The sequence below is a fragment of the Lolium rigidum genome, chromosome 7, assembly GCF_022539505.1.
Source record: "Lolium rigidum isolate FL_2022 chromosome 7, APGP_CSIRO_Lrig_0.1, whole genome shotgun sequence".
Lineage (NCBI taxonomy): Eukaryota > Viridiplantae > Streptophyta > Magnoliopsida > Poales > Poaceae > Lolium > Lolium rigidum.
The window spans coordinates 24,068,778-24,093,399 of record NC_061514.1 but is presented as its reverse complement, the minus strand read 5'-3'; the positions used below and the strand labels follow the sequence as shown (position 1 = coordinate 24,093,399).

Here is a 24,622-nt window from a genome sequence, read left to right as displayed (position 1 = left end):
ACTTTATGTCATATTTATGCGTTTTCAGGAACTAACCTATTGACGAGATGCCGAAGGGCCGGTTCATGTTTTCTGCTGTTTTTGGTTTCAGAAATCCTAGTAAGGAAATATTCTCGGAATTGGATGAAATCAACGCCCAGCATCTTAGGATCACGCGAAGCTTCCAGAACACCCGAGAGAGGCCAGAGGGGGGCCACAGGCCCACAAGACACTACCCTGGCGCGGCCTGGGGGTGGCCCGCGCCCCCCTAGTGTGTCGTCGCCTCGTTGACCTTCTGACGCCGCCTCTTCGCCTATAAGAAGCCCCTCGACCTAAATCTTCGAGACGGAAAAGCCACGGTACGAGAAACCATCCAGAGCCACCGCCATCGCGAAGCCAAGATCTGGGGGACAAGACTCTCTGTTCCGGCACGCAGCCAGGACGGGGAAGTGCCCCCGGAAGGCTTCTCCATCGACACCGCTGCCATCTCCACCGCCATCTTCATCAACGCTGCTGTCTCCCATGAGGAGGGAGTAGTTCTCCATCGAGGCTCGGGGCTGTACCGGTAGCTATGTGGTTAATCTCTCTCCTATGTACTTCAATACAATGATCTCATGAGCTGCCTTACATGATTGAGATTCATATGAGTTTTGTATCACAATTCATCTATGTGCTACTCTAGTGATGTTATTAAAGTAGTCTATTCCTCCTCCATGATGTAATGTTGGCGGTGTGTGCATCATGAAGTACTTGGTTTATGCTATGATTGTGATCTCTTGTAGATTATGAAGTTAACTATTACTATGATGGTATTGATGTGATCTATTCCTCCTTTCATAGTGTGATGGTAACGAGTGTGCATGCTATGTTAGTACTTGGTTTGGTTGTGTTGATCTATCTTGCACTCTAAGGTTATTTAAATATGAATATCGAATATTGTGGAGCTTGTTAACTCCGGCATTGAGGGTTCTTGTAGCCCTACGCAATTAGTGGTGTTCATCATCCAACAAGAGAGTGTAGAGTCTAGCATCTATTTATTTATTCTGTTATGTGATCAATGTTGAGAGTGTCCACTAGTGAAAGTATGATCCCTAGGCCTTGTTCCTAAATACTGCTATCGCTGCTTGTTTACTGTTCTACTGCATCTGTACTGTCCGCAATATTACCACCATCAACCACACGCCAGTCCTGGGCAGCAAAGCACTTTTCTGGCGCTGTTACTACTGCTCATACTTATTCATACCACCTGTATTTCACTATCTCTTCGCCGAACTAGTGCACCTATTAGGTGTGTTGGGGACACAAGAGACTTCTTGCTTTGTGGTTGCAGGGTTGCTTGAGAGGGATATCTTTGACCTCTTCCTCCCTGAGATCGATAAACCTTGGGTGATCCACTTAAGGGAAACTTGCTGCTGTTCTACAAAGCTCTGCTCTTGGAGGCCCAACACTGTCTACAAGAATAGAAGCACCCGTAGACATCACTGCTTCGTCGAGCGTGGCTACTGGCGCCGTTTTACTTGCGGGTCGGCGAGGGGGTGGTGCTCACCGGCGAGGCCGACAGCCGTTAGGCGACGACAGAGGCAGGCGGCGCGACGGCCACCGGCATGTCCATCCATTCCATGCATTATCGCACGTCAACCCACGCACTCCTCCGTCCAGGGATGGAGCCAGGATCGAAACATGAGGGGGCAAACTGTGTTGTGAACTTCATGAGGGGGGCAGACATGGATAAATCACCATGAAAAATCAGTTTAAGTGCCTACTATTCTTCACAAAATCTCAACCTTGGGGGGGGGGGGGGGCTGGCCCCCTCGTCCCCCCTTGTCTCCATCCCTGCCTCCGTCGGGAGAGAGTGGCGGCGCGGGATCTCCGCCCTCGCCGGAGCAGCAGCTGCTCCGACGATCGCGGAGGGTAAAGGCAGACACCCGTCGGCATCAGGTATGTCTCCGGCTTGCAGATGGTTGTAATTTTGAACAATAAAATAACCGATCTGAGTGCTAAACATGCAGAACATGGGCTAATCGAAGGCTAAAACATCAACATTATTGCCTAATAACATGATCTACAACATAACTAGGATCATTAGATCGCATTAGGGCTCTAGTGCTAACCACTGATACCATTGTTAGGCCTAAACTGATAGCACTAGCACAAGATCGACGCGATAGCAATCTAGAACACCTATTGCACATGAAAAATAGAGATGTAGAGATGCATTACGCATTGCTGGAGTTTCCATTGTCGCCTGCTCGTTGCAGGCGTGAAGCAGAGAGGTTGTGGATGATCTAGGGATCCTCCTGATCCCCTAAGGTCTCCAGCGGCACTGCCCTGGCACCGCCGGGGTGTCGGCTGGTCTTCCCGTCGCTTCTGCCCTTCCCTAGATCGGTAGGGCTTTAGGAGTTGTGGGAGGGGGGGGGGGGGGAGCAAAGAGCTGATCGTAAACCTGGTCAATCAGATCGCAGCCAGGCTCCCCCTTTTATATGGCGCAGGCGGCAGGGGACCAAACCATCGAGTTGGTTTTGGTGCCCCCGATCAGGGCGCGTGAGATGCGTACGAGGTGGTCACGAACATTGGTTCGTGGGCTCCTCCTTAACGTTACTTGACTAGAACGTTTCTGTCTATGTTTATTTCTTAAACCTGACAGGTCAACCAACGTACCGGGATGACGGGATCCAGAAAATGGAACCACATCAACAAACTGGTTGATGTAGGCAGATTTTACAGTGTATAGTTCATCAGACTGAAGCATCCAAAGCGTGATGAATTCAACAAATTGGTGACCCCGGAAGAGTTGTTGCTTCAGGCCAAGCATTGAAACACGATTTGAGCTCAGTGGGGAAGTGACATGAGTAGTTCTACTTGTATCCTATGGATCTTGCATTTGTGTTATCAGTTTCGTGGCAATGAAATTGGGAGCACAAAGCTCCTCAATTCGAATAAGAAACAGTAGTCCGGCACAACCACGCCCCGTTCGTTACCGGCCACACTATACATGGCAAACATATTGGCATTGAGAAGTTTTTTCTTTCAAAAAGGGGAAATCCACATCAAAACGATGCACATGGCCTACTTTATTGCATAGTTTCATAGTGCCCCAATAAAATGGTCCGACAACACTTGACACTATTTGTTTCAATCAGCAAAAAGATTCACCGTGTAAAGTTACATGTTTATTTCTAAGTAACATGTACATGAAGCAATACAAGGCAACAAGCAATTCCACAGTTTCACTCCCCGCGCAGGTTCATGGCTCGCTGCTTTATGTAGACTTATTTACCTTTAGTTCCACACAAAGTTCCAAAATTAAGAGAATAAAGAAATTCCATGTGAATTTCCTTAGAATTTATTGTGCCAATAAGTCAGCGTACAGAGCAAATAGACAGTCCGGACAGATGATAAAAATCGACAACTAGAACTCCACATTTCAATCTGAATTCTGGGAACACATACACATACTTCTCATACTTCTGACAACTTGTCTAAAATGTCCATTATAATCCATGGACAACTTGTTGCGAGGTGCTTGAATCCGTCAGTCTCCTTGACAGCTCGAAGCACATCCTGTGAAGATAGGTACCCAAGACAAGCTAGGGTGGTTGCAACTGTTTGCACATCAATTCTCTGGCACAACATCCCTTCACAAATAGCCTTTAGCCTGTCCAGCCCATACCGATCTGCGGCAACCAACAAGTGTTGCAATGCCCCATCTTGATCAACATCGCAATTGCTTGGCAGTGAATCCGTGTAAATGAAGTGAATAAGTGCCTCAAAGATGGCAGGCTCCATGTCATGGATCTCGATGCATTTCATGGTGGTCTCCTTCATTTGGCCAAAGAGCTCGGCCTTCAAGACCGAGGATCGTGCGGCTAACACGTATTTATGTGCACCGAAGAGCTGGCCACCGACACTAAATGTCACGTCCACGCCTTCCCCATCCTCCAACATGTTTGCAAAGTGTGTGCGCAGATTCGACTCTGGGACTGGGACTATGACACTGCCTGCACCTTCTATGCGAGTCTTCTTTATGATGGTCAAAACACACCTGACTGTGAAGCAATCGTCACTACGGGATAGCAGTTCTTGCAGCTTGGACTTTTCAATGAACTTGCTCCAGCCCCAAGAACTAGCTAAGGGCTCAAATGTCCTTGTTGCGCTACGTAGATTACTAACCCTTCCATCTTTCTCCAGTAAACTGAAAGTGTACTTCACCCTCACGCCAGTTGCCCCGTCACAGACGGCCAAGAAGACCGACACATAGCAAGCCTTGTCCTCCTCCTCCATGCCATCAGGATAGATCATGATATTCCAATCGTAGTCGCCTACGCTGAATGTGCTCGAGGTAACGAACCTGCTAGCACCCATACCCTCTAGCAGCGAGTACCCAATGACCTCGAACTTCTGGGCGGTGGTGAGGCCGTCTGTCACGCACCTCGACGAGGTCTCGGAGGTGGGCTTGTGAACTGAAGAAGATGGATTGTTTGCCATGGCGTGGGAAGGAATGGAATGGAATGCCTCTGCAACCCTACTAGGTGCATATATATAAATACATACTTATATGCTTTTATTGGAATGCCCATGGAAGGCGCAGTCGAAGTTCATAAACTCATTTCATATTGCCATATCGGTGTCGCGTCACAAAAATAAGGATCATTGCTTGTGGAAAACGAAAGGTTGCTATCTACAAGGGAAAATCTACTTAATTTTTTGTCGCCTAATGCGATGTATTTTCCGAACAACCTAAAGAACGGTGGTTGGAAACCACGTCATACACGTCACACACACGTACGCATCTCAGCATCGGAAGCACCAAGGCTAGCAGCACATTCTCCCTCCGTTTTCATTTAGTACGTGTTCTGGTTTAGTTGAAGTCAAACATTATCAAATTTAACCGAGAACACAGACAAAATTATCAATTATTATAATATCAAATGCTTATAATATGAAAATAGAGTTTATAGAGATTCTAATAATATAGATTATACATTGTAGATGTTAATATTTTTTTCTCTAAATATGTAGTCAAATTTTACCAACTTTAACTTTAACTAATCCCAAAATGCTATCTAATTATGAATGGAGGGAGTACGATTCCCTCTCGCTAGCTTCAAACGAACTAATTGCAGTGTTAGAACCACCGGATGCAAACTGTCCCGCGTCAAAACACCGTTTTGTACGACACGGCACAACAACTCTTATAATGTGCGGCACGCTAAAATTTCTTGGACACGACCAAAAAAAACCTAAGCCACACGCAATATATACGGCATTCGCACGTGCGCCGCAAACCCTCACGCTCACGCGCAATATATACTGCACCCGCTCGCGTGCAGCCCAACCGCCGTTGAGAATTCCCTACCCACCGCGACCGCACCGTTCCCGATTCCCGCCACAACAACCCTCGCCCGCCGCTCTCGTCGCAGATATGGCCGGTCCTCGCCTCCTCTTACTCCCGTCGCCTTATCGGAAGAGGAAGGCTTTCGCGGACGAGAATCTCTCCGACGACGAGCGTTGGATGGACACGTTCGAGTCGACGGATGAAGACACCACCAACAACAACAACAACGACCTCTCCGACTAGGAGTAGTTTAGTTTTAGTTCAGTGTGTTCTTCATGTTCTAGTTCGCGTGTGCGTTTGTTCAAGGTGGACGGACCCATGGTTGGGCTCGTGCATATGTGTGCACTTTGGTTGTGGCGTGGAAGTCCTACGTGGTAGCAACCTACCGGTGTGATTACCTTGGCGGCATGGGTACTTGGGTAGCAGTCTGCGGAGGATCCCATATTGCATCGTCTTGGAAGCACGGAGACACCCGATGAATATTCGCTAACAATATGGTAGATGCACCTTGGCGACTTGCAAGTGTTGTGGTGATGTTGGCGGTGCAACATTCAGGACGCCGATGGCGATTGGCGGATTTGAGACGAGCCCTGCGGTTTGTAGCGCCATTGACTCAAGTGGGATTGCTCTGGTTCTGTCCCTTCTTTCGCAGAATCGGATTCTCTCTTTTCCTCTTTGGCGCGCGCTTTGGGGTTGTGGTGCCGTGAGTGTATGTTTGGTTGGCACCTAGGCCGATGATGGTTGAGTGGTGTTGGTCATGTTGCTTTTCGTGTTCTCGTCTTGAGTGATTCGGTTATATAATCTTAGTGTTCTAATCAACTTTCTTTTCTATGGATGCATATGGATGCATCGAGAAAAAGAATTGCACTCCTAGTGACTTTGACGTGTGATTCTGTGAGGGCATCGTCTCGCACCACTTTCAGCGGGGTGACGCAAAGTGACTGGGCCGTCTGTGGAGATGTAAACCTGACCCAAATATGCGTCAGGTTTGCATCTCCGCGGACGCTCGGCGGTCGCGCCTAGCGTCCGCTCGCTTCCCCACGAGCCCTCATGGTAGCGACCCAGGTTCGATCGGCCTCGAATTCACAACGCGCGCCGGTGTGGCAACCGCGCCGATCAACCGCCGCAATGGAGCACCGAACCGCCGCGGAAGAGCAACTGCCGACCTCTTCATTATACGCGCCGCCGTTAATCCCCGCACATTATAACCCCCGCGTCTACGGTAATTCAAGTTCAACCTCCTCTTGTTCTTCTTCTCCAACACCGGCACGCCATGAGCGACTACACGCTGCCGTCCGACTCGGAGAGCGAGGGCAAGTCGCCCGGATTTCTGCATTGGTGGGAATCCCCTGCGACGCCAAGCGATCCGGGCTCCACGCCCAGCGACCCTGCCTCCACGCCGAGTGAGGAGGAGGAGGACGGAGGCGGCAATGGCAGCGAAGGCCACGAGGAGGACGGAGGCGGCGCTCCCAGCGACGCCGAGGACGAGGAGGAGGGCCAGGAGGAGGAGGAGCACTCCGACACCAAGTTCGCTCGGTTGGAGGCGCAGGAGGCGGCGGACGACAAGGCGGCGGCAAGGAAGAAGTCCAGGGCCCGGGCAAGGACGCTAGCGCGGGCGGCGCATCGTCGTCTGTTCACCGACGACGACGACGAAGACGCCATTTCTTCCAGTTTCAACTCCTCGACGGGCGCGTCGTCCTCCAGTTCCGACGAGGAGGTGACAAGCAAGAGGCGCATGAGTTTCGACGACGAGGCAGGGCCTTCTACAAGAAGGCCAAAAAATAGTTTTAGTTTATATGTTTTTAAATTTGTTCTTCTTTGTATGTTAAATATGTTTGAATCTAGTCGATTGAAGTATCCGGTTAATTGTTTAGGCTATAATCTATTCGATTGGAGCAACATGACATCATTGAGTACTACTTTTTCGCGTTTAAACTTGATCATTCAACAAAAATAAAAGAAGTAGCACAAAAAAAAAACACTTTGCATGTTCAAAATGCGTCGAACCGCTGGAGGCAGCCCTGACGTAAACGGATATTTCGCCCCTCGCGGTCATTTTGACGTCCGCCAGGCGACGCAAACGGACGCCAGCGGACAATTTAAGCGTCCAAAAGCGTCCCGCCGGAGATGCGCTGAATATTCAAGCGCAGTGGGAGTGGGGAAGCCGGCTTGGCCCATCCCATCCACCACCAAATCGGCCGTAAACGCGTCACGCCCCCACGTGGCTCTCTCTGGTTGAACTCGCCCGGTACAGACGGCCCTCCAGCCCAAGCCATCCAGCCCAGCCGCCGCCCCAGATAAGCAGAAATGCTGCCGGTGGAGGATGCGCTGGCGGCCGTGCTGACCGCCGCCGCCAGGGCCCGCGCCGCCGCGTCGGCCGTGCCGCTGCTCGACGCCCTCGACCTCGTCCTCGCCCAGGACGCCCGCGCGCCCGACCCGCTCCCCCCCTTCCGCGCCTCTGTCAAGGTCTCTCTCCCTCAGTCAACCCCCTCCACGCTGCTGTCTCTGAGGCGAATTAACCACCGTCGCCGTCCGTCTCTTACTGCAGGATGGGTACGCCGTGGTGGCCTCCGACGGGCCCGGCGAGTACCCGGTCATCGCGGAGGCGCGGGCCGGCGACGACGCGCTCGGCGTGGTCGTCGCCCCCGGCACCGTCGCCTACGTCACCACCGGAGGTCTCCCCTCTCCCCGCCTGCCTCTCCCCGGTGTTGCGCTCGTGCGGTTCTGGGTGAGCTGATGATGCGGCTGTTGTATTGTTGGGCGCAGGGCCGATCCCGGACGGCGCGGACGCCGTCGTGCAGGTGGAGGACACCGAGCAGCTCGCCGCCGCCCCCGATGGGGCCAAGAGGGTCAGGATCTCCGCGACAGTAGCTGAGGGGCACGATGTGCGCAGCGTGGTATGTGAATTTTTCGATGCTCTTGCTAGTGTGCTTGTCTTGCTGGTTTTATGTGCTCCCAGTTTCGCGCTGATGGTAGCACTGGTTGTGAGACTATGGGTTCGATGTGAGACGCTTCCAGGTTCTGCTGCTATGTCAGCTGCCTCTAGGTAGACTAGATGGTTCCTCTATTTATTGTTCTGCCTCAGTTTTTGGGGGGATCTTGTCCTTGCTTATTAGTATTTGTAATGCATCTGGTGTTGCACAAATTTATGCCGATTGCCACTATTGTTTCTGCGCAATACCCGTCCCACAGAAATACTAGCGAAATGTAGTACGCGCAGTTGGGCATTGCCTATTAGGTTGACTAATGCTTTCTTTTATAAAAAAAATGGTCGCACTCATTTGTGGCGAAGTAGCTTTCAGTAAGTGGTTTGTTAGTTTTCTGAATATGTAATTTGCAGGGATGTGACATAGAGAAAGATTCAGTAGTGCTCAAGTCCGGTGAGATTATAGGCCCTGCCGAAGTTGGTCTGCTTGCAACCGTGGGGATAACTACTGTCAAGGTGAGCATCTGCTGATTAATGCTACTCCCTCCGGCCCATTGTCACATATTTAAATACTAGAAGTACACTAGAGAAATGTATAATGCAGTATTCTGCGTTTGAACCTGCAGGCGTATCGTCGACCAACCATCGCTGTATTTTCGACGGGGGACGAGTTGGTTCAGCCAGCCACTGCCACTCTCAATCGCGGTCAGGTTATTTCTGCTATTCCACAATAGTTGCATCCCTTGCCTTTCTCTGCATTCCGCATTCCCCAGAATGCATGACTCTCTGCTTGAAACTAAAATTTCAGATTCGTGACTCCAACCGGGCCATGCTACTTGCTGCTGCTATCCAGCAGAAGTGTAAAGTGGTTGACTTGGGTATTGCAAAGGATACCGAGGAGAGTCTTATGGAGCTTATGGATGCAGCTCTACGCTCTGATGCTGATATAATCATTACTTCTGGTGGTGTTTCCATGGGTGATAGAGATCTTGTCAAACCGTGCTTGGCAAGGATGGGCAAAATTCACTTTGAAAAGGTAACATAGAAATGCTTCCATGGGTATTGTGTTGCAAAGTGCTGTTTTTTTTTTCCGAAATGGGAGCAACGCCCAGCCTCTGCATCGACTGATGCATATGGCCTTTTATTAACCTTATTAAGATTCAAATATTCATTACAACTCACGGGTCACATAAGGTTGAGACATGGATCAACCATCTAAACAAGAATGAAAACATGCGTCGCCTATGCATCAACATGTCAACATGTGATCAAAATGCCAGTTGAACTGGCTGTAAAAACCCCCCGCAAACCTGTTCCAGCCGGTTGCACCCAATATCCATATCCTGCCGCTTCTCCATTGGTTGTAGGTAAGACCACATACGGATCCAATGAGTAGCCAGTGGGATAACCTGCATAAAAGTTGTAGCCTTTGCATTGTTAAAAATAACGTTATTGCGCACATTCCATATAGCCCATAATAAAGCGCACGTTCCAACTCGAATGTTAGCTTTATCAGTTTTAGAGACACCCGTCAACCAATTCCCGAAAAAAATAGTGGTGCTCGTAGGGTGAAATATTAAAAGAGATACGCATAATACACCAAATGATCTTCGCAAGAGGACATGAAATAAAAAGATGCTGAATTTGATTCATCTTGGTCACAAAAACAACACTTCTTACTCCCGCTCCAATCCTTTTTAGCCAAATTACCCTTGGTAGAAGAACCTTTCTATGTAAGAACCACATGAAAATCTTGATTTTAAGTGGTACTTTCATCTTCCAAATATGTTTCCGCGAAAAAGGTGTATGTCCATTTAGAAGATCAAGATAGATGGACTTCACCGAAGAAGAACCTGAACTAGTTAGACCCCACTGAAACTGATCTTGACCTTTGGTAAGACTAACTGAAATTAATAGCTGCAAGCGATGAATCCATCTTTCCGATTTGTTATGATTCAAGGCCCTCCGAAAACTTATATTCAAGATGCTGTTAAGCAGCATCAACCTTATGATTAGATTTTTTCCCTCTTTGCTGTTGGATAACGATTGCGAGCGGTTATTTTTTGCAAAAGAATCCTTCTAAACTTGACACCAGTTCCTCAAGTAAATTTTAGTTATTTTCTGTATGCGAATGTACAGATTAGAATGAAACCAGGGAAGCCCTTGACATTTGCTGAGATCACATCCAATGACACGTCAAAGCCATCCAAAACAGCTCTTGCTTTTGGCTTGCCTGGAAACCCTGTGAGCTGCATGGTTTGCTTCAATCTCTTTGTTGTTCCTGCAATACGTCTTGTCTCCGGTTGGTCGAATCCTCATCTGCAAAGGTACTTATTCTTATGCTTGTTTTTAGTTTTTCTATCATCATTTTGTTCTTTCTGTTTTCCACTGATAAGACTTGTTTATAGAGTGCATGCACGTATATCACATCCTCTAAGAGCAGACCCACATCGTCCGGAGTTTCATCGTGCAGTGATCAGATGGGTTCTTGATGATGGATCTGGTAGGCCAGGGTAAGAGCTATATTTTAACATGGCAGCCTGATGCTTCATAATACCTTACTTGACACAAGCTAAGTAAATATCCGTTTCCTTATTTCTGGCAGTTATGTTGCTGAGAGCACTGGCCAACAAGCTAGTAGCCGCCTCCTAAGTATGAAATCTGCAAATGCTTTGCTGGAAGTGCAATCATCTGGGCAGATATTGGCAGCTGGAACATCTGTCCAAGCTATACTTATTTCTGATATAACTAGCCCTCCTCTGGATAAGCTACCTGCTGCTTCCGCACCCCTATCACATTTTGGTTCTTCCACCAAAAGTGCTTTGGCAGATGTGCCGCAGGTTGGAGCCTTTCACAATGCTGAAGTCAAAGTAGCAATTCTGACTGTTAGTGACACCGTTTCTTCTGGAGCAGGCCCTGATAGGAGGTATTTCCAAAAGTGCAATACCTTTTTCTTCATTGCTTGTGATTTGTTTCTTACTCTCAAAGGAAATTAGAGAGAATAAATCTGTATGGTACTACTTGCAAAGTACACACATTCTGATACACCTCTTTGCCTCGAGCTGCAAATGGGTCACTCTTCATGCAAAATGAATGAGTCAAATTACTATTTATTCTTCACCTAAGATGATGACACGTTTCAGTAAGCACTCCACATTTCACAAATTTATTATTGTTTCCAGACCTCAAAATTTGTAATCTTTGCAAAGTATGTGCATCCTGATACACCTCTTTACCTCAAGTTGGAAATGGGTCACTCTTGATGCAAAATGAACTGAGTCAAATTACTGTTTATTCTTCACATAAGATGATGATGTGTTTCAGTAAGGACTCCACATTTCACAAATTTATTATTGTTTTTAGGCCTCAAAATTTGTACTCTTTGCAAAGTATGCGCATCTTGATACACCTCTTTACCTTGAGTTGGAAATGGGTCACTTTTGATGCAAAATAAACGAGTCAATACTGTTTATTCATCACATAAGATGGTGGTGCATTTCAGTAATGACTCAACATTTTAGAAAGTTATTTATTGTTTCCCGACCTCAAAATAGTGGATTATGCATATCTTGCAGTTGTTTTGGATGTGAACCATGGTTCCGTGAAAAGTGACTTATGCCATTGTTATTTCCTCTCTTGTCATCCCATCTGCAGTGGGCCAAGGGCTGTAACTGTAGTGAACTCATCATCAGAGAAATTAGGGGGAGCAACAGTTGTTGCTACCGCTGTAGTTCCAGATGAAGTGGACAAAATAAAGGAGATTCTCGTGAAGTGGAGTGACATAGACCGCGTCAACCTTATCTTGACCTTAGGTTACATTTTTGTTTCTGAATAGATCACTTACATGGCATGATCTCAAGTTTCAAGTTACTGGATTGCATAACCCTTTTTCCTATATCCTGGTAATAACGTATATGCAGGTGGCACTGGCTTCACACCTAGAGATGTTACACCAGAGGCAACTAAATGTGTAATAGAGAGAGAAGCGCCTGGCCTCTCCTTTGTCATGATTCAGGAGAGTTTGAAGGTAATGGCAACTTTTATTACAGCCACTGGGTTTTCTAGAGCTCACAGCCAACCGTACAGCTGACACAAAAGGAGGCATCATTCCTCGATAGCATTCAGTGTCTTAGACTTGACAGGATTCAGATTCTTTTGATCTGTACTGACGGTGCTTGCACTGTTCTATTTGGTACAGGTGACACCATTCGCGATGCTGTCCCGAGCTGCATGTGGGATAAGAGGCTCGACACTTGTACAGACCGAAACCCAAAAATTGCTTCTTAGTTCCAGACGTGTAGATTCTGAGACACTCACAAGAGTTCTTCTTTTCAGATCATCAACATGCCAGGCAACCCGAATGCCGTCGCGGAGTGCATGGAGGCCCTTCTGCCGGCGCTGAAGCACGCCATGAAGCAGCTGAAAGGCGACAAGCGGGAGAAGAATCCCAACCACATCCCTCACGCAGAAGCGGCACCCATAGACCAGTGGGAGCGCAGTTTCAAGGCCGCATCGTCGGGTGGTGGCTGCTCATGTGACCCTTGATCGGCGCTCATCCACAGGGTAGTGCCATGCTCTCCTTTGGAACCTGCAAGATCAGATTTGTTCTGGTGGAGATCAAGAAGCTACTTTCTGTGGCCATGTCGTGTCCAGCTCCAGGCGCAAGTGATACCGGTTCTATGTTTTACTCTCTATGGCTGTTTCGTGACTCCTTTCAGGACCAGTGTATTAGAGTTTATACTTTATACAATAAAGCAGGGAAGGGGTTTGGTTTGTGTCATCGAATCATTTCTTGTCATGAAGGACTGTGGTGACGTGTTTTTCTGATCTTGTTAAACACTGGCCTTGTCATTTTTTTTTGTATTAATGAAACAACGGTACCAAAGATAAGTTCTTCATGATATCAACTGATCAAAAGATACAGAAGCCAGTTGAGAAGAAGCAATGTTGCCCAGCAATTTTAATGCATGCGTTCTCGCCATGGAAGAAAGTTCAAGGACCTTTGCCAAGAGGAAAACAGAAAATAGACGGAGAGATGAGTGGTACTACAGTCATAGCAGCACCGATCGGCTCACCTATTCCACTGCGAGTACATTCAGTTAAACAGAGGTGCGCCGACAGCCGCAACGAGGGGTAACAAGACATCCATTCATCAATGACATGGAGACACAAGCACAGCTTGCACCTTTGCTTTCATGTCAACCCGGCCCATGCTGGTATGGTGCTACCCCTGCCTAACCCAGTTTACATGCCATCACTGCCATGTTGGAGAAGAGAAAGCCCCATTCCCATTCACTCTGGTTAAGATGATGAGACCAAAGATCCCAATTCCATCTCAGTTCACATCATTATACTATATATAAAAGCTGACCCCATTTGCTCAAAGGAGATTGTTTTAGTTACTGTTCATGTTACTTTCCTTCCAATTGCTATTTGCCACGCTGCTTTTTACTGTTCACAGCTGGCTCCTTTTCCTGTGTCGAAAGAGAACGTTGGTCCAACACTCCAACCGCTTTGACGGAAGAGTCCAGAGACTAGGTCGCGTGAGGAGAAAACAAATCCTCTTTCTCTCCTAAAAATAAAAATACTCTCCTAAAATACTCTCCTTCTCCCCATCCCCTTCGCCCACGTCCTCCCCACGGGGGAGGTGCTCAGTTCGCCCTGCCTGACCACCGTGCCGCATACCAAAGCAGCCCTTGGGACGAGGCAATTATCTCTCCCTCCCGATGTCGGAGGAGTAAGACGCCTCCTCTTCCCCAAGCAGCGGCGTGGAGGAAATCGTCGGCTCCTTCCTCTCCCTCTTGAGGCACGGCGGTTATGGCTTTGTCGGTGCGATGGAGGAGGTCGCTGCTCTTCTCTCCTCCTTGGTCGGCTCTGCGAGGAGGAAGAGGAACTGGGCGCTGTCCCCTGCTCCGCTCCCCTCCACAGCAGTTCCCAAACTCACCGGCGGCGAGGCAGCGACAAGATCCGCAGTCATCTAGGATGAAGCAGCGCGACCTCGGCACCCTTCTCTCCTCCCCTGCTCCGTTTCCTTCCAAGCTCAGCGGTGCTCAACTCGGCATGGGCATGATCACAGCGCACAGCACGTCGACACAGGCACGAACAGCAGCAGCTAGAGGCGTTACAGGGAATCTTCGATAAGAATTTCATCATCCTCATGTCCTCCATCTTCTTCTGCCTGTGAGCAACAAACTTACCTTGTGATCATCTTATGTATGGTTTCTTGCAGGTCCAAGCACGGAGTGTACAGCCTTCGGGGTCTGCCGATGGGACGATGAACCGGTACCGTGTGTACTAGATCCGGTAGTAGTGGAAGCAGGAAGCAGGAATCGTCCGTCAGGTATATCCAATAGGCCTATTGTTGTTTAACCCTAGCCCATGTATGGAATGCAACGAGGTAAGGATTCATAGTTATTTGTCAAAGTGTGCTCACCAGTATTAGGGTCATATTCTGATTATGTACCAAACGAATGTCTTCACAGAGTTCCAGAAAACGTGGTTCAGTTAACTACTGCAACTACATGTTTATTCTCTCCTTCAGAATCCAGAATTCTGCCATTTTCGTTGCCACACGGCAATTTGTATAATATCAACCAATACCCCCCAGCTACCTAAGTCCTATTTCTGTGCAGACTCCTTAGATAGATCCAATTTCATATGGTACTAATATGGTTGTGCTGGAAATTTGCTTACCCATCTTTAGCGCAAGGTACACATATGTTTATAGCAGAAGCCTTGAGTTGTCATTGCTGCATTATATTCGCTTTTCATCTCCACAACAATACTTCATCTAAAAGGTTTTTTGATGGCGTTATTTTAAATGCATCTGCCGTGATACTTCATCTTCTTTAGGATCTTTTTAGTTGTCCTACAAAGGGACTAATTACTTCGTTTGTTTTTCTCGACTTCTAATAGCCGCTGTCCTGCCGTGTCTATCTTTTGTTGTGTCAAATCAACTCATAGATTTTACTAAATTCAACTTGGTATCTGAATATAAATACTCCAAACAACAATAGGCGTTTTACAAAGGGAGTAGTTTGTTACAATGGGTTGAAATTATATACTGGTTCCTTTTTAATTTCATACTGACCCTTTCAGTTCTGGAAGAACCTTTAGTTTTTTATATATAAGTATGCATGCACAAACTGTCAGTTCTGCACTATATAAGTGGACCATGCTAATGTTAGGCCCCTTCATTGTATAAACATACAACTGTTCTCTTATTGGATTGAATCATACTATTTTGACAAATCAAGTTAGTGAATTAGGATGATGTACTCATGTGGTTATGCTACTGGCAATTTTTGATCACCATGTATGAGAGAAAATCAGTGTTGGCCGGAAGAATAACAATGTAGGCTGCCAGGTCCATTGTTTTGTGCATCATGGATATATAGGCTGCCGGGGCCAGTGTTTTCTGCATTATGGATATACTTATAATATACCATATAATATGGACACATAGAAGATGGCTCCTTGACATAGTATGGCGTAGTTGTATTACTGTTTCAGACTCATATCAACGTAGAGTGGTGTAAAAAAGACAAATCTTATGAAGTATTTGTTTAAGTATCTTGCCAAAGGATATTACATGGTTCGGGCCCGTCTTGATTCTTTGTATCAAAGCTCAAATGCTGACTCGGCAGGGACTAATGAAATTAATGCTTATGCCAGCTGCAGGTATCCATTCTGCTGTGTTGCCTTTCTTAATTTTTTCCCGTGTGAAGCTCTGTTTATTAAGATATCTTAACAAGTGCTCTTTGTGGCCCAGATATTTGTCGGCGTGTGAGACCTGCTGGCGTCCATTTGGATTTGATATACATGTTCGTGAACCTTCTGTTGACAGACTGGCAGTGCACCTTCCTAACATGAACCGCGTTATATATCATGAGAGTGATAGGCTTGCTAATATTGTTGATAACCCCCACAGGTGTAGAACTGTGCTCACTGAGTGGTTACATATCGTAGAAGTGGTATGTTTGCTAATATCGTTGGTCCCAACAAGTACAAAACTATGCTTACTGAATGGTTTGTGGCCAATCAGCGTTACCTGGAGGCCCGAGCTCTCACATATTTGGAATTTCCATCTAAGTGGATCAGGAATGGACAGACTAAGAGGTGGGAAAAAAGGACACACGAGTTCAAGTTTGGTCCTCTGATTGGTCTCATATACAATGTGCATCCTACCACCAATGAGATCTTCTTTTTACGTATACTCTCACGGTTGTACCTGAAGCTACAGATTTTCAGGATCTTCGGAAATATCAGGGAACTTTATATTCTTCTTTTAAGGAGGCTTGCCAGGCCCGTGGTCTGGTTGGCGATGACAACTTTATATCATGAAGTGCTCGCCAATGTCTGTAGGGAAAATCTTCTCTAGGTACCTGTGTATGTTTACTTTTACTCCATGAACATGCCAGCCTTTTCTATTCTGGATCTCACTATAGTTTATCTCTCTTCCAGGTCTTAAGAATTTAGGTGTTCCCATCACATCTTGGTTTCCAGACCTTGGAGGAACAAGTTGGCCGATTCTGTCCTCATGCTTTTGTTTGTTACCTTCACAAAGTTGTTAAGAGTTGCCATACTACTATCTTTGTATCTGCTAAATTTACCTATATGTTCTTCGTTTTTGCGGCTTTCGGTTTGTTTCAAAACCTGGTTTCTTACCTGAACCTTTACTATACTGCTCTTGCCGGGTTTATCCAGGACAACACGGTAAGGAGATTTTGCCTATGAAACAAACTGTGAGTGACTACTGTGTTTTTTTTACCAGGGGACTACTTTGTGTTTACTAGCTCGTGCTCTATGAAAATGAGGTTTCAAAATTTGTTCAGGTTTATTCATCTAAAAGAGAGGTCATTCTTTCACCTAGACACAATGCACAATCGATTCCTTGATGTGGTTCCACAACGTCATCCAAGAAAAAAAAAATCCTATGTTATTTCCGGGAAGAAGAACATACGAGTCAAGACCTTTTGCCTAGAGTGGCCTTTTCGCTGGTGCTACCCTCACATTCTTTTACTATGTTTCCTTCCGCTTATCCAATTTAGGAGAGGTCTAGCTTCTCACTGGTATAAAAAACAAAACAAAAAATAGTCATGTGTCAATGCAAGTATACGCCTGGGATTCAAAAACTACAGCTCTAAACCAGTCTCCTAAGATTGCATTGTTGTTCAGAGGATCAGAGCTCCAGTATGACCATCTAATAATTATCCAATATCTAGAACTTTATGCACTACAATGTGCCTTGACACTCGATGAAGCACCAGCTTTCTAGCTATACTTCCGCTTTATCCTTAATTATTGTTGCTTTCTTGCGCTGGTTTACATATATTGCGACAACTCTTATCAGTTGTTGCTAAACCTGCCAAGTGCTACAGTATTAGCCTCCGCTTAATGCAACAGTCGGCAACACTCCTAAATTTAAATTCGAAAGAACCATATCTGCTATATCTCACATCACCATAGATCTTTCCTCACTACATTGCAAACAAAGCCAGTTAAACTATTTTCAAAAAAAAATTCCTTTTTCTCGCCCTTTGCAGTTTTCAGCTCTTACATCGTTGCTTTTAGCTTATATAAGAAGCATGGAGGTTCTGTACTCTTTCGATTTAAATATCCAGATTTCTTATTATGGTGTCTTCCCCCACTCATGCTACCGTATATGCCACACATTTCAGACTCCAATACATACAGGAAAGCAATTCAGTCATGAAATACACTCTTGCAAACAAGTTTGAATCAACATTTGCCCACATACACGGACAAACATTTATGTCAGGGAAGACACTCTAAGAGAACCGAAATTCAGAGAATTTCCAGTGGAAAAAAGAACACCTCAGCAAATTTGCGGTAAATAGGCTAATAGCAGCAGCTTAATATTTAGACTGCAGGAGCATACCAGATTATCGACCCCTCCGCGGCGGACGGCGGCGGCGCCAGGCAATCGCTGCTAACGACGAGGTCGTCGGGCGCTGCCTCCACCCAGGCATAGCTTCAGCAGAAGAAAGGCGTCGTCGCCTCGCCCTGTTCACCCTCCATGCTCCGCTGCCTGAACTCCCCAGCCGCCGCGGCCGGTACCAATTGTTCCTCGAGCTCGTGCCCGGCAGCTCGCTCACCGACGAAATGAAAAAAAAAGCAGAAATAGCATCGAGGAAGGCACGGCTCCAGATCCCTCCCTTCTTCAGCCAACCCCACCACAAATCCGCCCGCCACTCACGTGAATCCTATTGCCAGGATTCATCACAAGCATAGCACAGCAGAACTATCCGCCAAGGAAGAAGACAGAGGTAGGTGACAGCAGTTCGATCGACATATTTTTTTCTTCTCTCAAGCAATACGAAAGTCACTCATTGACTCACTGGCTCCCCCCTCTGTCCACTTGCTTATTTCGGACAGCAACAACAGCCCATCAGCAACTCGATGTTACAATCTAAATGGGCCTCCAGGAAATTAGCCCTATGTGCGATGTTATAATTCTCAAAAGAAAAATCTGCGATGTCATAAAAAAAAACTCAGCCAACTGTTTCAGTCATACGTTTTAGACTGTTCAGTGGGGTGGGGTACATCGGATGGAAAACAGGAGCAAGAGAGGATCCAGTTTCTCTTTACGCGATAAAAGCCATCAGCAGTAAGAATTACCACAGCATCACACAACACCATTCACTGGCCACGACCAAAAACTACACAACTCCTGAAAACACTATCAAGAACCTGCCACGACACGCATACACATCCATGGAACCCATCAACAAAAAATTTGTCTTTTAAAAATAATGTAAGAGCAAACTATATACTAAGAAATGAGACACATCACAACAACCAGGCCGAACACACATTACACCTCCCGCGCAGCGTAGACAGCACGGGCGCGGCGTGCGCCGCGCCGCACACTTCCTAGTTCATTCTTACCAGCGATGCATTGTGTCCTTCAATGGATCTATTTCTTCAGGCCAAAGTTTGGGGACCAGATCGATCAATGCATGCTGTTGCTAAGGCATTTGTTGCTGCTCAACGTGGAGCATTCATTCAGCCCCGAACAAACAGCTTGGAACCTGAAACCTCTCAGGATTATTCATTCCATCAGAGATCATATCCTCCGCCGTACCAACTGTCCTCCCTCTTTCGGTTCCTCACCGGATTCATCTGTTAGAGATGCATCATGATTCATGAGCAACAGGTATGTAACACCGGACGTTCAGAGCATTCGGTTGCGCCGAATACGCAGTGAAGTACAGGTGCAAACACAAGGACAGATAACAGACCGGACATCTCCATCACAGGCTTGACAAGTCTGTTAGAGTGGCATCGTGATTCATAAGCATTCAGATGTTTGGAACATTCAATTGCACCGGAAATGCAGCAGAAAACGCTCCCATGTGGTACGAACACAAGGGCAAATAACAAACTGAACATTGCAATAGCCGATGGTTCGGACAAGAGAACAGAACATCAGGGGTGAAACTGGTGCTCAACAGATTTATTCTCACCGACCTGACAAAACTTTCGATAGTGTATCATGGTTCATGTCATGAAGAACTACAGATGTTCAGAGCATTCGGACGGCGCTGAGAACTGCAGCAAAATACAAGCACGAGGGCACATATGGTAAACAGTTCAGAATTTGAACATGCAAACACAGCAGCAGACTTAACCTTAGCGCTCAACAGAACAATCCTTGTTTCAGTTTCCACCGACATGTCAGATAAACCATTCAGAAGTAGCATCTTACTACCTCATTTCCAGGCACACAAACTTGTTGCGGTAATGATCCTAGCTTTTTTCAGTTGACAACAACACCATCATCATCTGGCAACAAAGGCACAGACACACTCAGGGGACTAATAGGGCACCGAGCGACGTATCAATCAGCATTCAGCAACGCTTCTCGCCTGCTGCTCCGGGGCGTTTTCTTGACAGCGGGAGGCAGGGGGAGATTGAGGAATGGTGAACTTTGGGGAGGCTTCTTCCATATATGCAGTAACCATTATCAAAAAGGGCAAAGGAAAATAATGTAACCGTATTGTCAAAAAGGCTTATCTTCATATAGTAGCTTTAGCTTCTATGTTTTCTTGGGATGTTTTTTTCTGTTGTCGGTGGCGTGCTAGCAGGCGGAGCCCTTGCGGCATGACAGGACTCCTGCGCCAGAGGTGATGGTCCCGACCATGGATGAGGACTTGGCACCGAGGCTGGAGGCGTGCGAGTAGCTTGCTGAGGCGCCTGCTCCTGACGGGATAAAGTAGGCGCCGTTGAGCAGCAGATCGCCCTCCGACCTCCAGTTCCAGGCGTTCCAGGTGGTCTCAGCGGCCTCGATTCTCTTTGTCACCTACGGTTTGTATATATCAAAAGTTGTTAGGAAATGAACTGAACAAATTAACTGTGATGATACACTGAGAAGAAGAAGAATAGTATACCTCCTTAGCAAATGGGTTGGTTGGTGCAAGGAAGCGGTTCCCCTGGCTGTTGATGGTTGGCTCGGCGCTCCCTCCGATGGCGTACATCTCCCAGTGGGTGTAGTCGTTGTTCACCACATGGAAGTAGCCATGCCTGCACCTGAAACAATGGCAATTTAGACAGTGACAAGATATGTGCTGGTCGACAGACGCAAACACAGCTTGGCATAATTGTACATTGAGGAGATCTGGTGCTTTAAAACCGAAGATCGCAGTTGAGTTACTGAATTTACCTTGGCATTCTCTGAATGAGTCCTTCCCCAAAATGGTTGAAAGCTATTGTGACCTGCATTGCCTTGTCCTTGAGATAGAAGTCACTGTGACCCAGGAGCATCACCTGCACATAATCATTTACCATCTCTCAGTGGAAAAAATCCAGGCAAAACTATTTGCAACGCCAAAAGAATCTCGTCCGAGACAGAAGATAAAAATCCATAGTAGAGCCAACTGACACATCCTTGTTAGATTTTGTTTTGTTGCGAAACTACATTTCTACTGACACATCTGGTTAGATTTGCAACAGCAATTCCCACATGGAACCTAGGATGCTAAACTACATTTCTACTGCACATATTTAAATAACATGAGGACAGCGAATTATTGCAGGCTAAGTGAGAAACACCTGAGTTGAGTGGAATAGGATCTAGGAAAGGATGTCGGTACCTCATTGTGGTGGGTGAAGTAGTTGTTGGACACAGTGATGGCCGTGGATCCCTCGACAGCGTCGATGAGTCCGTCGGCGCAGTTGGAGAGGGAGCAGTGGTCGACCCAGACGTGGCTGGACGCGAAGATGGACACGGCGTCGCCGTCGGCCATGGTGCGCCACCCGTAGTGCCGCGGCGAGCTGCGCACCATGGCGTTGCCCGTGGGCCTGCAGTCGTGGATGTGCAGGCCGTGGATGATGACGTTTGTGATGAACTGGAGGGTGAGGCATGCGCCGTTGGCGATGTGCACGTTGGCGCCCCGGCCGTCGATGGTCTTGAAGCTGTTCATGATGAGCTCCTGCCTGAGCGTGATGACCATGTCGCGCTCGAAGATGATCCACAGCGGCTCGTTCCGGATGACGGCGTGGCGCAGGGTGCCTCTCCTGGGGGTGACGGGGTCGTCGTCGCCCGGGTCGGTGACCACGTAGATCCTGCCGTCTCGGCCGCCGATGGCGTTGCGGCCGAAGCCGATGCCGCAGTCGGCGAGGCGCTGCCGGTTGTTGTGCCAGTCCGGGTCGCAGCGCCAGCAGTCGTCGATCGGGTTCCCCGTCCCGCACGACAGGTACCCGCCCAGGTTCCGGCGGGCGGTGCTGTTCCTGATCGACCTGTTGATTATCCAAACAAGAACATCAGCTTGAGGCAAGCAGCTCATCAGCCATTTGATTTAGTCAGAGTTTTCAGGCAAACAGCTCATCATCGGTTCATCAGTCACTTGATTTAGCCAGAGCTTCAGGCAAGCAACTCTTAGCGGGTGAACAAATCATTACAAGTTTGCAAATCACAAGGTGTAAAAATCAGGTAAAATAAAATGTACCGTTTGATGATAAAATACAGAGAATCTAATCAGATAGCATGTTGGTGTCAAATTCACTAGGTGTATAGCATGTTGGTGTAAAATTCAGGTAGAATGCAGATAATCTAATCATATACTAGAATGTTAGTGCTCATGTTTTATGATCAATGCACCAAATTTACTCATTCATGCACAGATTCACAGTTGACAATGTGCATGTTACTATTACACATCTCAGAGCTAATTCCTTCCTCGTCCAACCAATATCCTATTCACCAAATCTCACCAGTCTGTCGTTGCATTCCTCCATATTCCCCATAACCAGAAGATTTGTTTGTACCACTTGAAGAAGAACGTGACTGAAATGTTCAATCACCTGACACCTGCCGCTGCTACCAGCAGATCGCGGCTGTTAAATGATCTTGTTAGGTTGGAGGGAAGGCTAAGGTTTTCTGCTGAGCGCCATGAATGTTCGGCCATGCATGGTGGCAAGCGCGGGACGGGACGAGTGGGCAAACCATGAGAACGTGGCCTGTCACCTCTACCGCTCTATACTGCCCGTGCTGAGTGAGAGAGCTCCAAGATATCCGGGGATGGCTATCGATCGAAGCTGAGGCAGAAGAAGCAATTAAAGCGGAAAGCGAGATGCCACATACATGTGCACTTGTGAGGCCACCGCTTCCGGGTCATCCACCGCGCCAGCCACGGCCCCCGTCGCGGACCCGTCGGCATCGGGGTCGGCGACGTCGCTCCTGCAGTAATAAGCAGCGGCATGATTACAGGTGAGATGATGATGGATCAAACATGTAGGACGAAGAACAGAGCACACATTCAACTGACATCCTGCAGTAATAAGGGCTTTGAAATGAAAAAAAAAACTGGGAAATTATTCCGTTGAGACGCCGAAAGAAATGACGATTCCTTTTTTTTTGTGAAAGAAATGACGATTCCTTTTGGGGCTAGGACGCGACGCGCTCACCTGGCCGCCGCGAGCCGTGAGGTGGAGTCCCGCAGCCACCGCCTCGCTCCGGTCGCCACCGTCGTCGCCGCGGCCGCGCTCCCGGCCCTGCGAAAAGAAAAGTAAGCGACCAGAATTAGATACCGGAGCGGCGAGCGACGCCGTCAATCTGAAACAGTCAGTGCGAGAAAACACGAATCAAGGAAAACGTTGAGGTGCACCAAGTCGAAAACTCTCCGGCGAAACGAGCGCTCGGGACTGGAGAGCGCGGAAAACGCCGCCGCCGGTCTAGCCGCTTCCGGCGGCGGAGCTCGCGGGGGGAGTTGGAGGCTTAGCAAATTACCGCAGCCGCACGCCGTAGGACGCCACGCCACCGCCGCCGACGGCCACGAGCAGGAGCAGGGAGACGGTCCCGAGCGCCGCCCACCACCTCCTCCTCCTCCTGCTCGCCGCCGCGGCCGAACACGCTTCTCCCGCCATTTCCGGCGCCAGCGCGCGCCCTCGAGCTCCTCTCCCTCTCGCCTCGCTCACGAAAATCGGCGGGGAGAGACCGAAAAAGTGGGAAAAGCTGAAAGGAAAATTTTGGGGCGGGGAGGAGGGGCTCGCCGATTTATGCCACCTCTGCACTGCTGCTCTATGCTCTCTTCGTCGTCACCGCATTGCCCCTGGGGATTAGTCATTTAGCAGATCGGTCACAGGGATTTGTGGTGCAGGGGTGTGCACGTGAATAGCAGAAATGGGAGGGCGGTGCAGAACTGCAGATTAGTTACAGACTTACACTGTACTAGGAGGATTAAGTAAGCTAGCTTAATGAGCTAATCCAGTGTCTCTGAAAAGTGACTACCTGCATTTAGGCAAAGTTACGATACTTATTTTAAAACGGAGTATTTGCTATATCATTTGCTAAAGAGTGAATTCTGGTTTTTACCCCCTACATTATCAAAATTAACACTAATTACCCCCATTTAACAAAAAAATTATCCTAATTACCATATTTAGGAAAAATGTGCCAAATTTTACCCTCTTTAAAGAATTAGAGTGTTTTGACAGGTGGGCCCGCATCATCTGATCCATGTGCGACATTTATGCGGTATTTGGCCAGATAAGGTTCAAACTCCTCTAACATCTTCGTCGCACATGAATCATATGTTAGCTAAACCATGGAGTTTTCATTGGCCCCTTTCTTCTGATAATACACGGTGTGCCAAAGGTTGAAACCTAATTCTTTCAACTTCTCCTTTATATCTGGTTTGCGGGTAAAAGCCAGAAGGCCAAAAACCACATAGACCTGATGGCGCGGGCCCACATGTTAAAACGCTCTAATTTCTTAAAGGGGGCAAAATTTGGCAAAACTTGTCCTAAATGGGGTAATTAGAATTAAAATTTGTTAAATGAGGTAATCAGTGTCAAAATTGACAAAGTAGGGTGTAAAAACCGGAATTCACTCTTTGCTAAATCTTGAGATAAACCGTGAC

The 24,622-nt window shown here is 47.4% G+C and overlaps 3 protein-coding genes across 3 annotated transcripts; 1 reads left to right on the top strand and 2 right to left on the bottom strand.

Moving 5' to 3' along the window:
* Nucleotides 1–3,438: 3,438 nt before the first annotated feature.
* Nucleotides 3,439–4,464, bottom strand: LOC124671038 (BTB/POZ and MATH domain-containing protein 2-like). The gene has a single exon (XM_047207478.1). It carries the CDS (start codon nucleotides 4,462–4,464, stop codon nucleotides 3,439–3,441), a length of 1,026 nt encoding a protein of 341 aa, XP_047063434.1.
* A 3,398-nt stretch (nucleotides 4,465–7,862) lies between these two features.
* LOC124674431 (molybdopterin biosynthesis protein CNX1-like) lies at nucleotides 7,863–12,950 on the top strand (the record flags this gene model as incomplete). Its single annotated transcript, XM_047210478.1, is given in 12 exon segments — nucleotides 7,863–7,989; nucleotides 8,081–8,211; nucleotides 8,655–8,756; nucleotides 8,867–8,950; nucleotides 9,049–9,276; nucleotides 10,380–10,567; nucleotides 10,649–10,753; nucleotides 10,846–11,166; nucleotides 11,895–12,052; nucleotides 12,161–12,267; nucleotides 12,439–12,495; nucleotides 12,576–12,950. Coding segments are annotated over 12 exon segments (1,818 nt in total), but the record flags the coding sequence as incomplete, so codon positions are not given.
* A 7,320-nt stretch (nucleotides 12,951–20,270) lies between these two features.
* LOC124671037 (probable pectate lyase 8) lies at nucleotides 20,271–23,627 on the bottom strand. The gene is made up of 8 exons (XM_047207477.1): nucleotides 23,491–23,627; nucleotides 23,169–23,255; nucleotides 23,030–23,032; nucleotides 22,846–22,941; nucleotides 21,356–22,001; nucleotides 20,926–21,029; nucleotides 20,654–20,792; nucleotides 20,271–20,565 (listed from the first exon to the last, which is right to left on the bottom strand). The coding sequence occupies exons 1-8, from the start codon at nucleotides 23,625–23,627 to the stop codon at nucleotides 20,344–20,346; spliced, it is 1,434 nt and encodes a 477-aa protein (XP_047063433.1). The 3' UTR covers nucleotides 20,271–20,343.
* Between the last annotated feature and the right edge of the window lie 995 nt (nucleotides 23,628–24,622).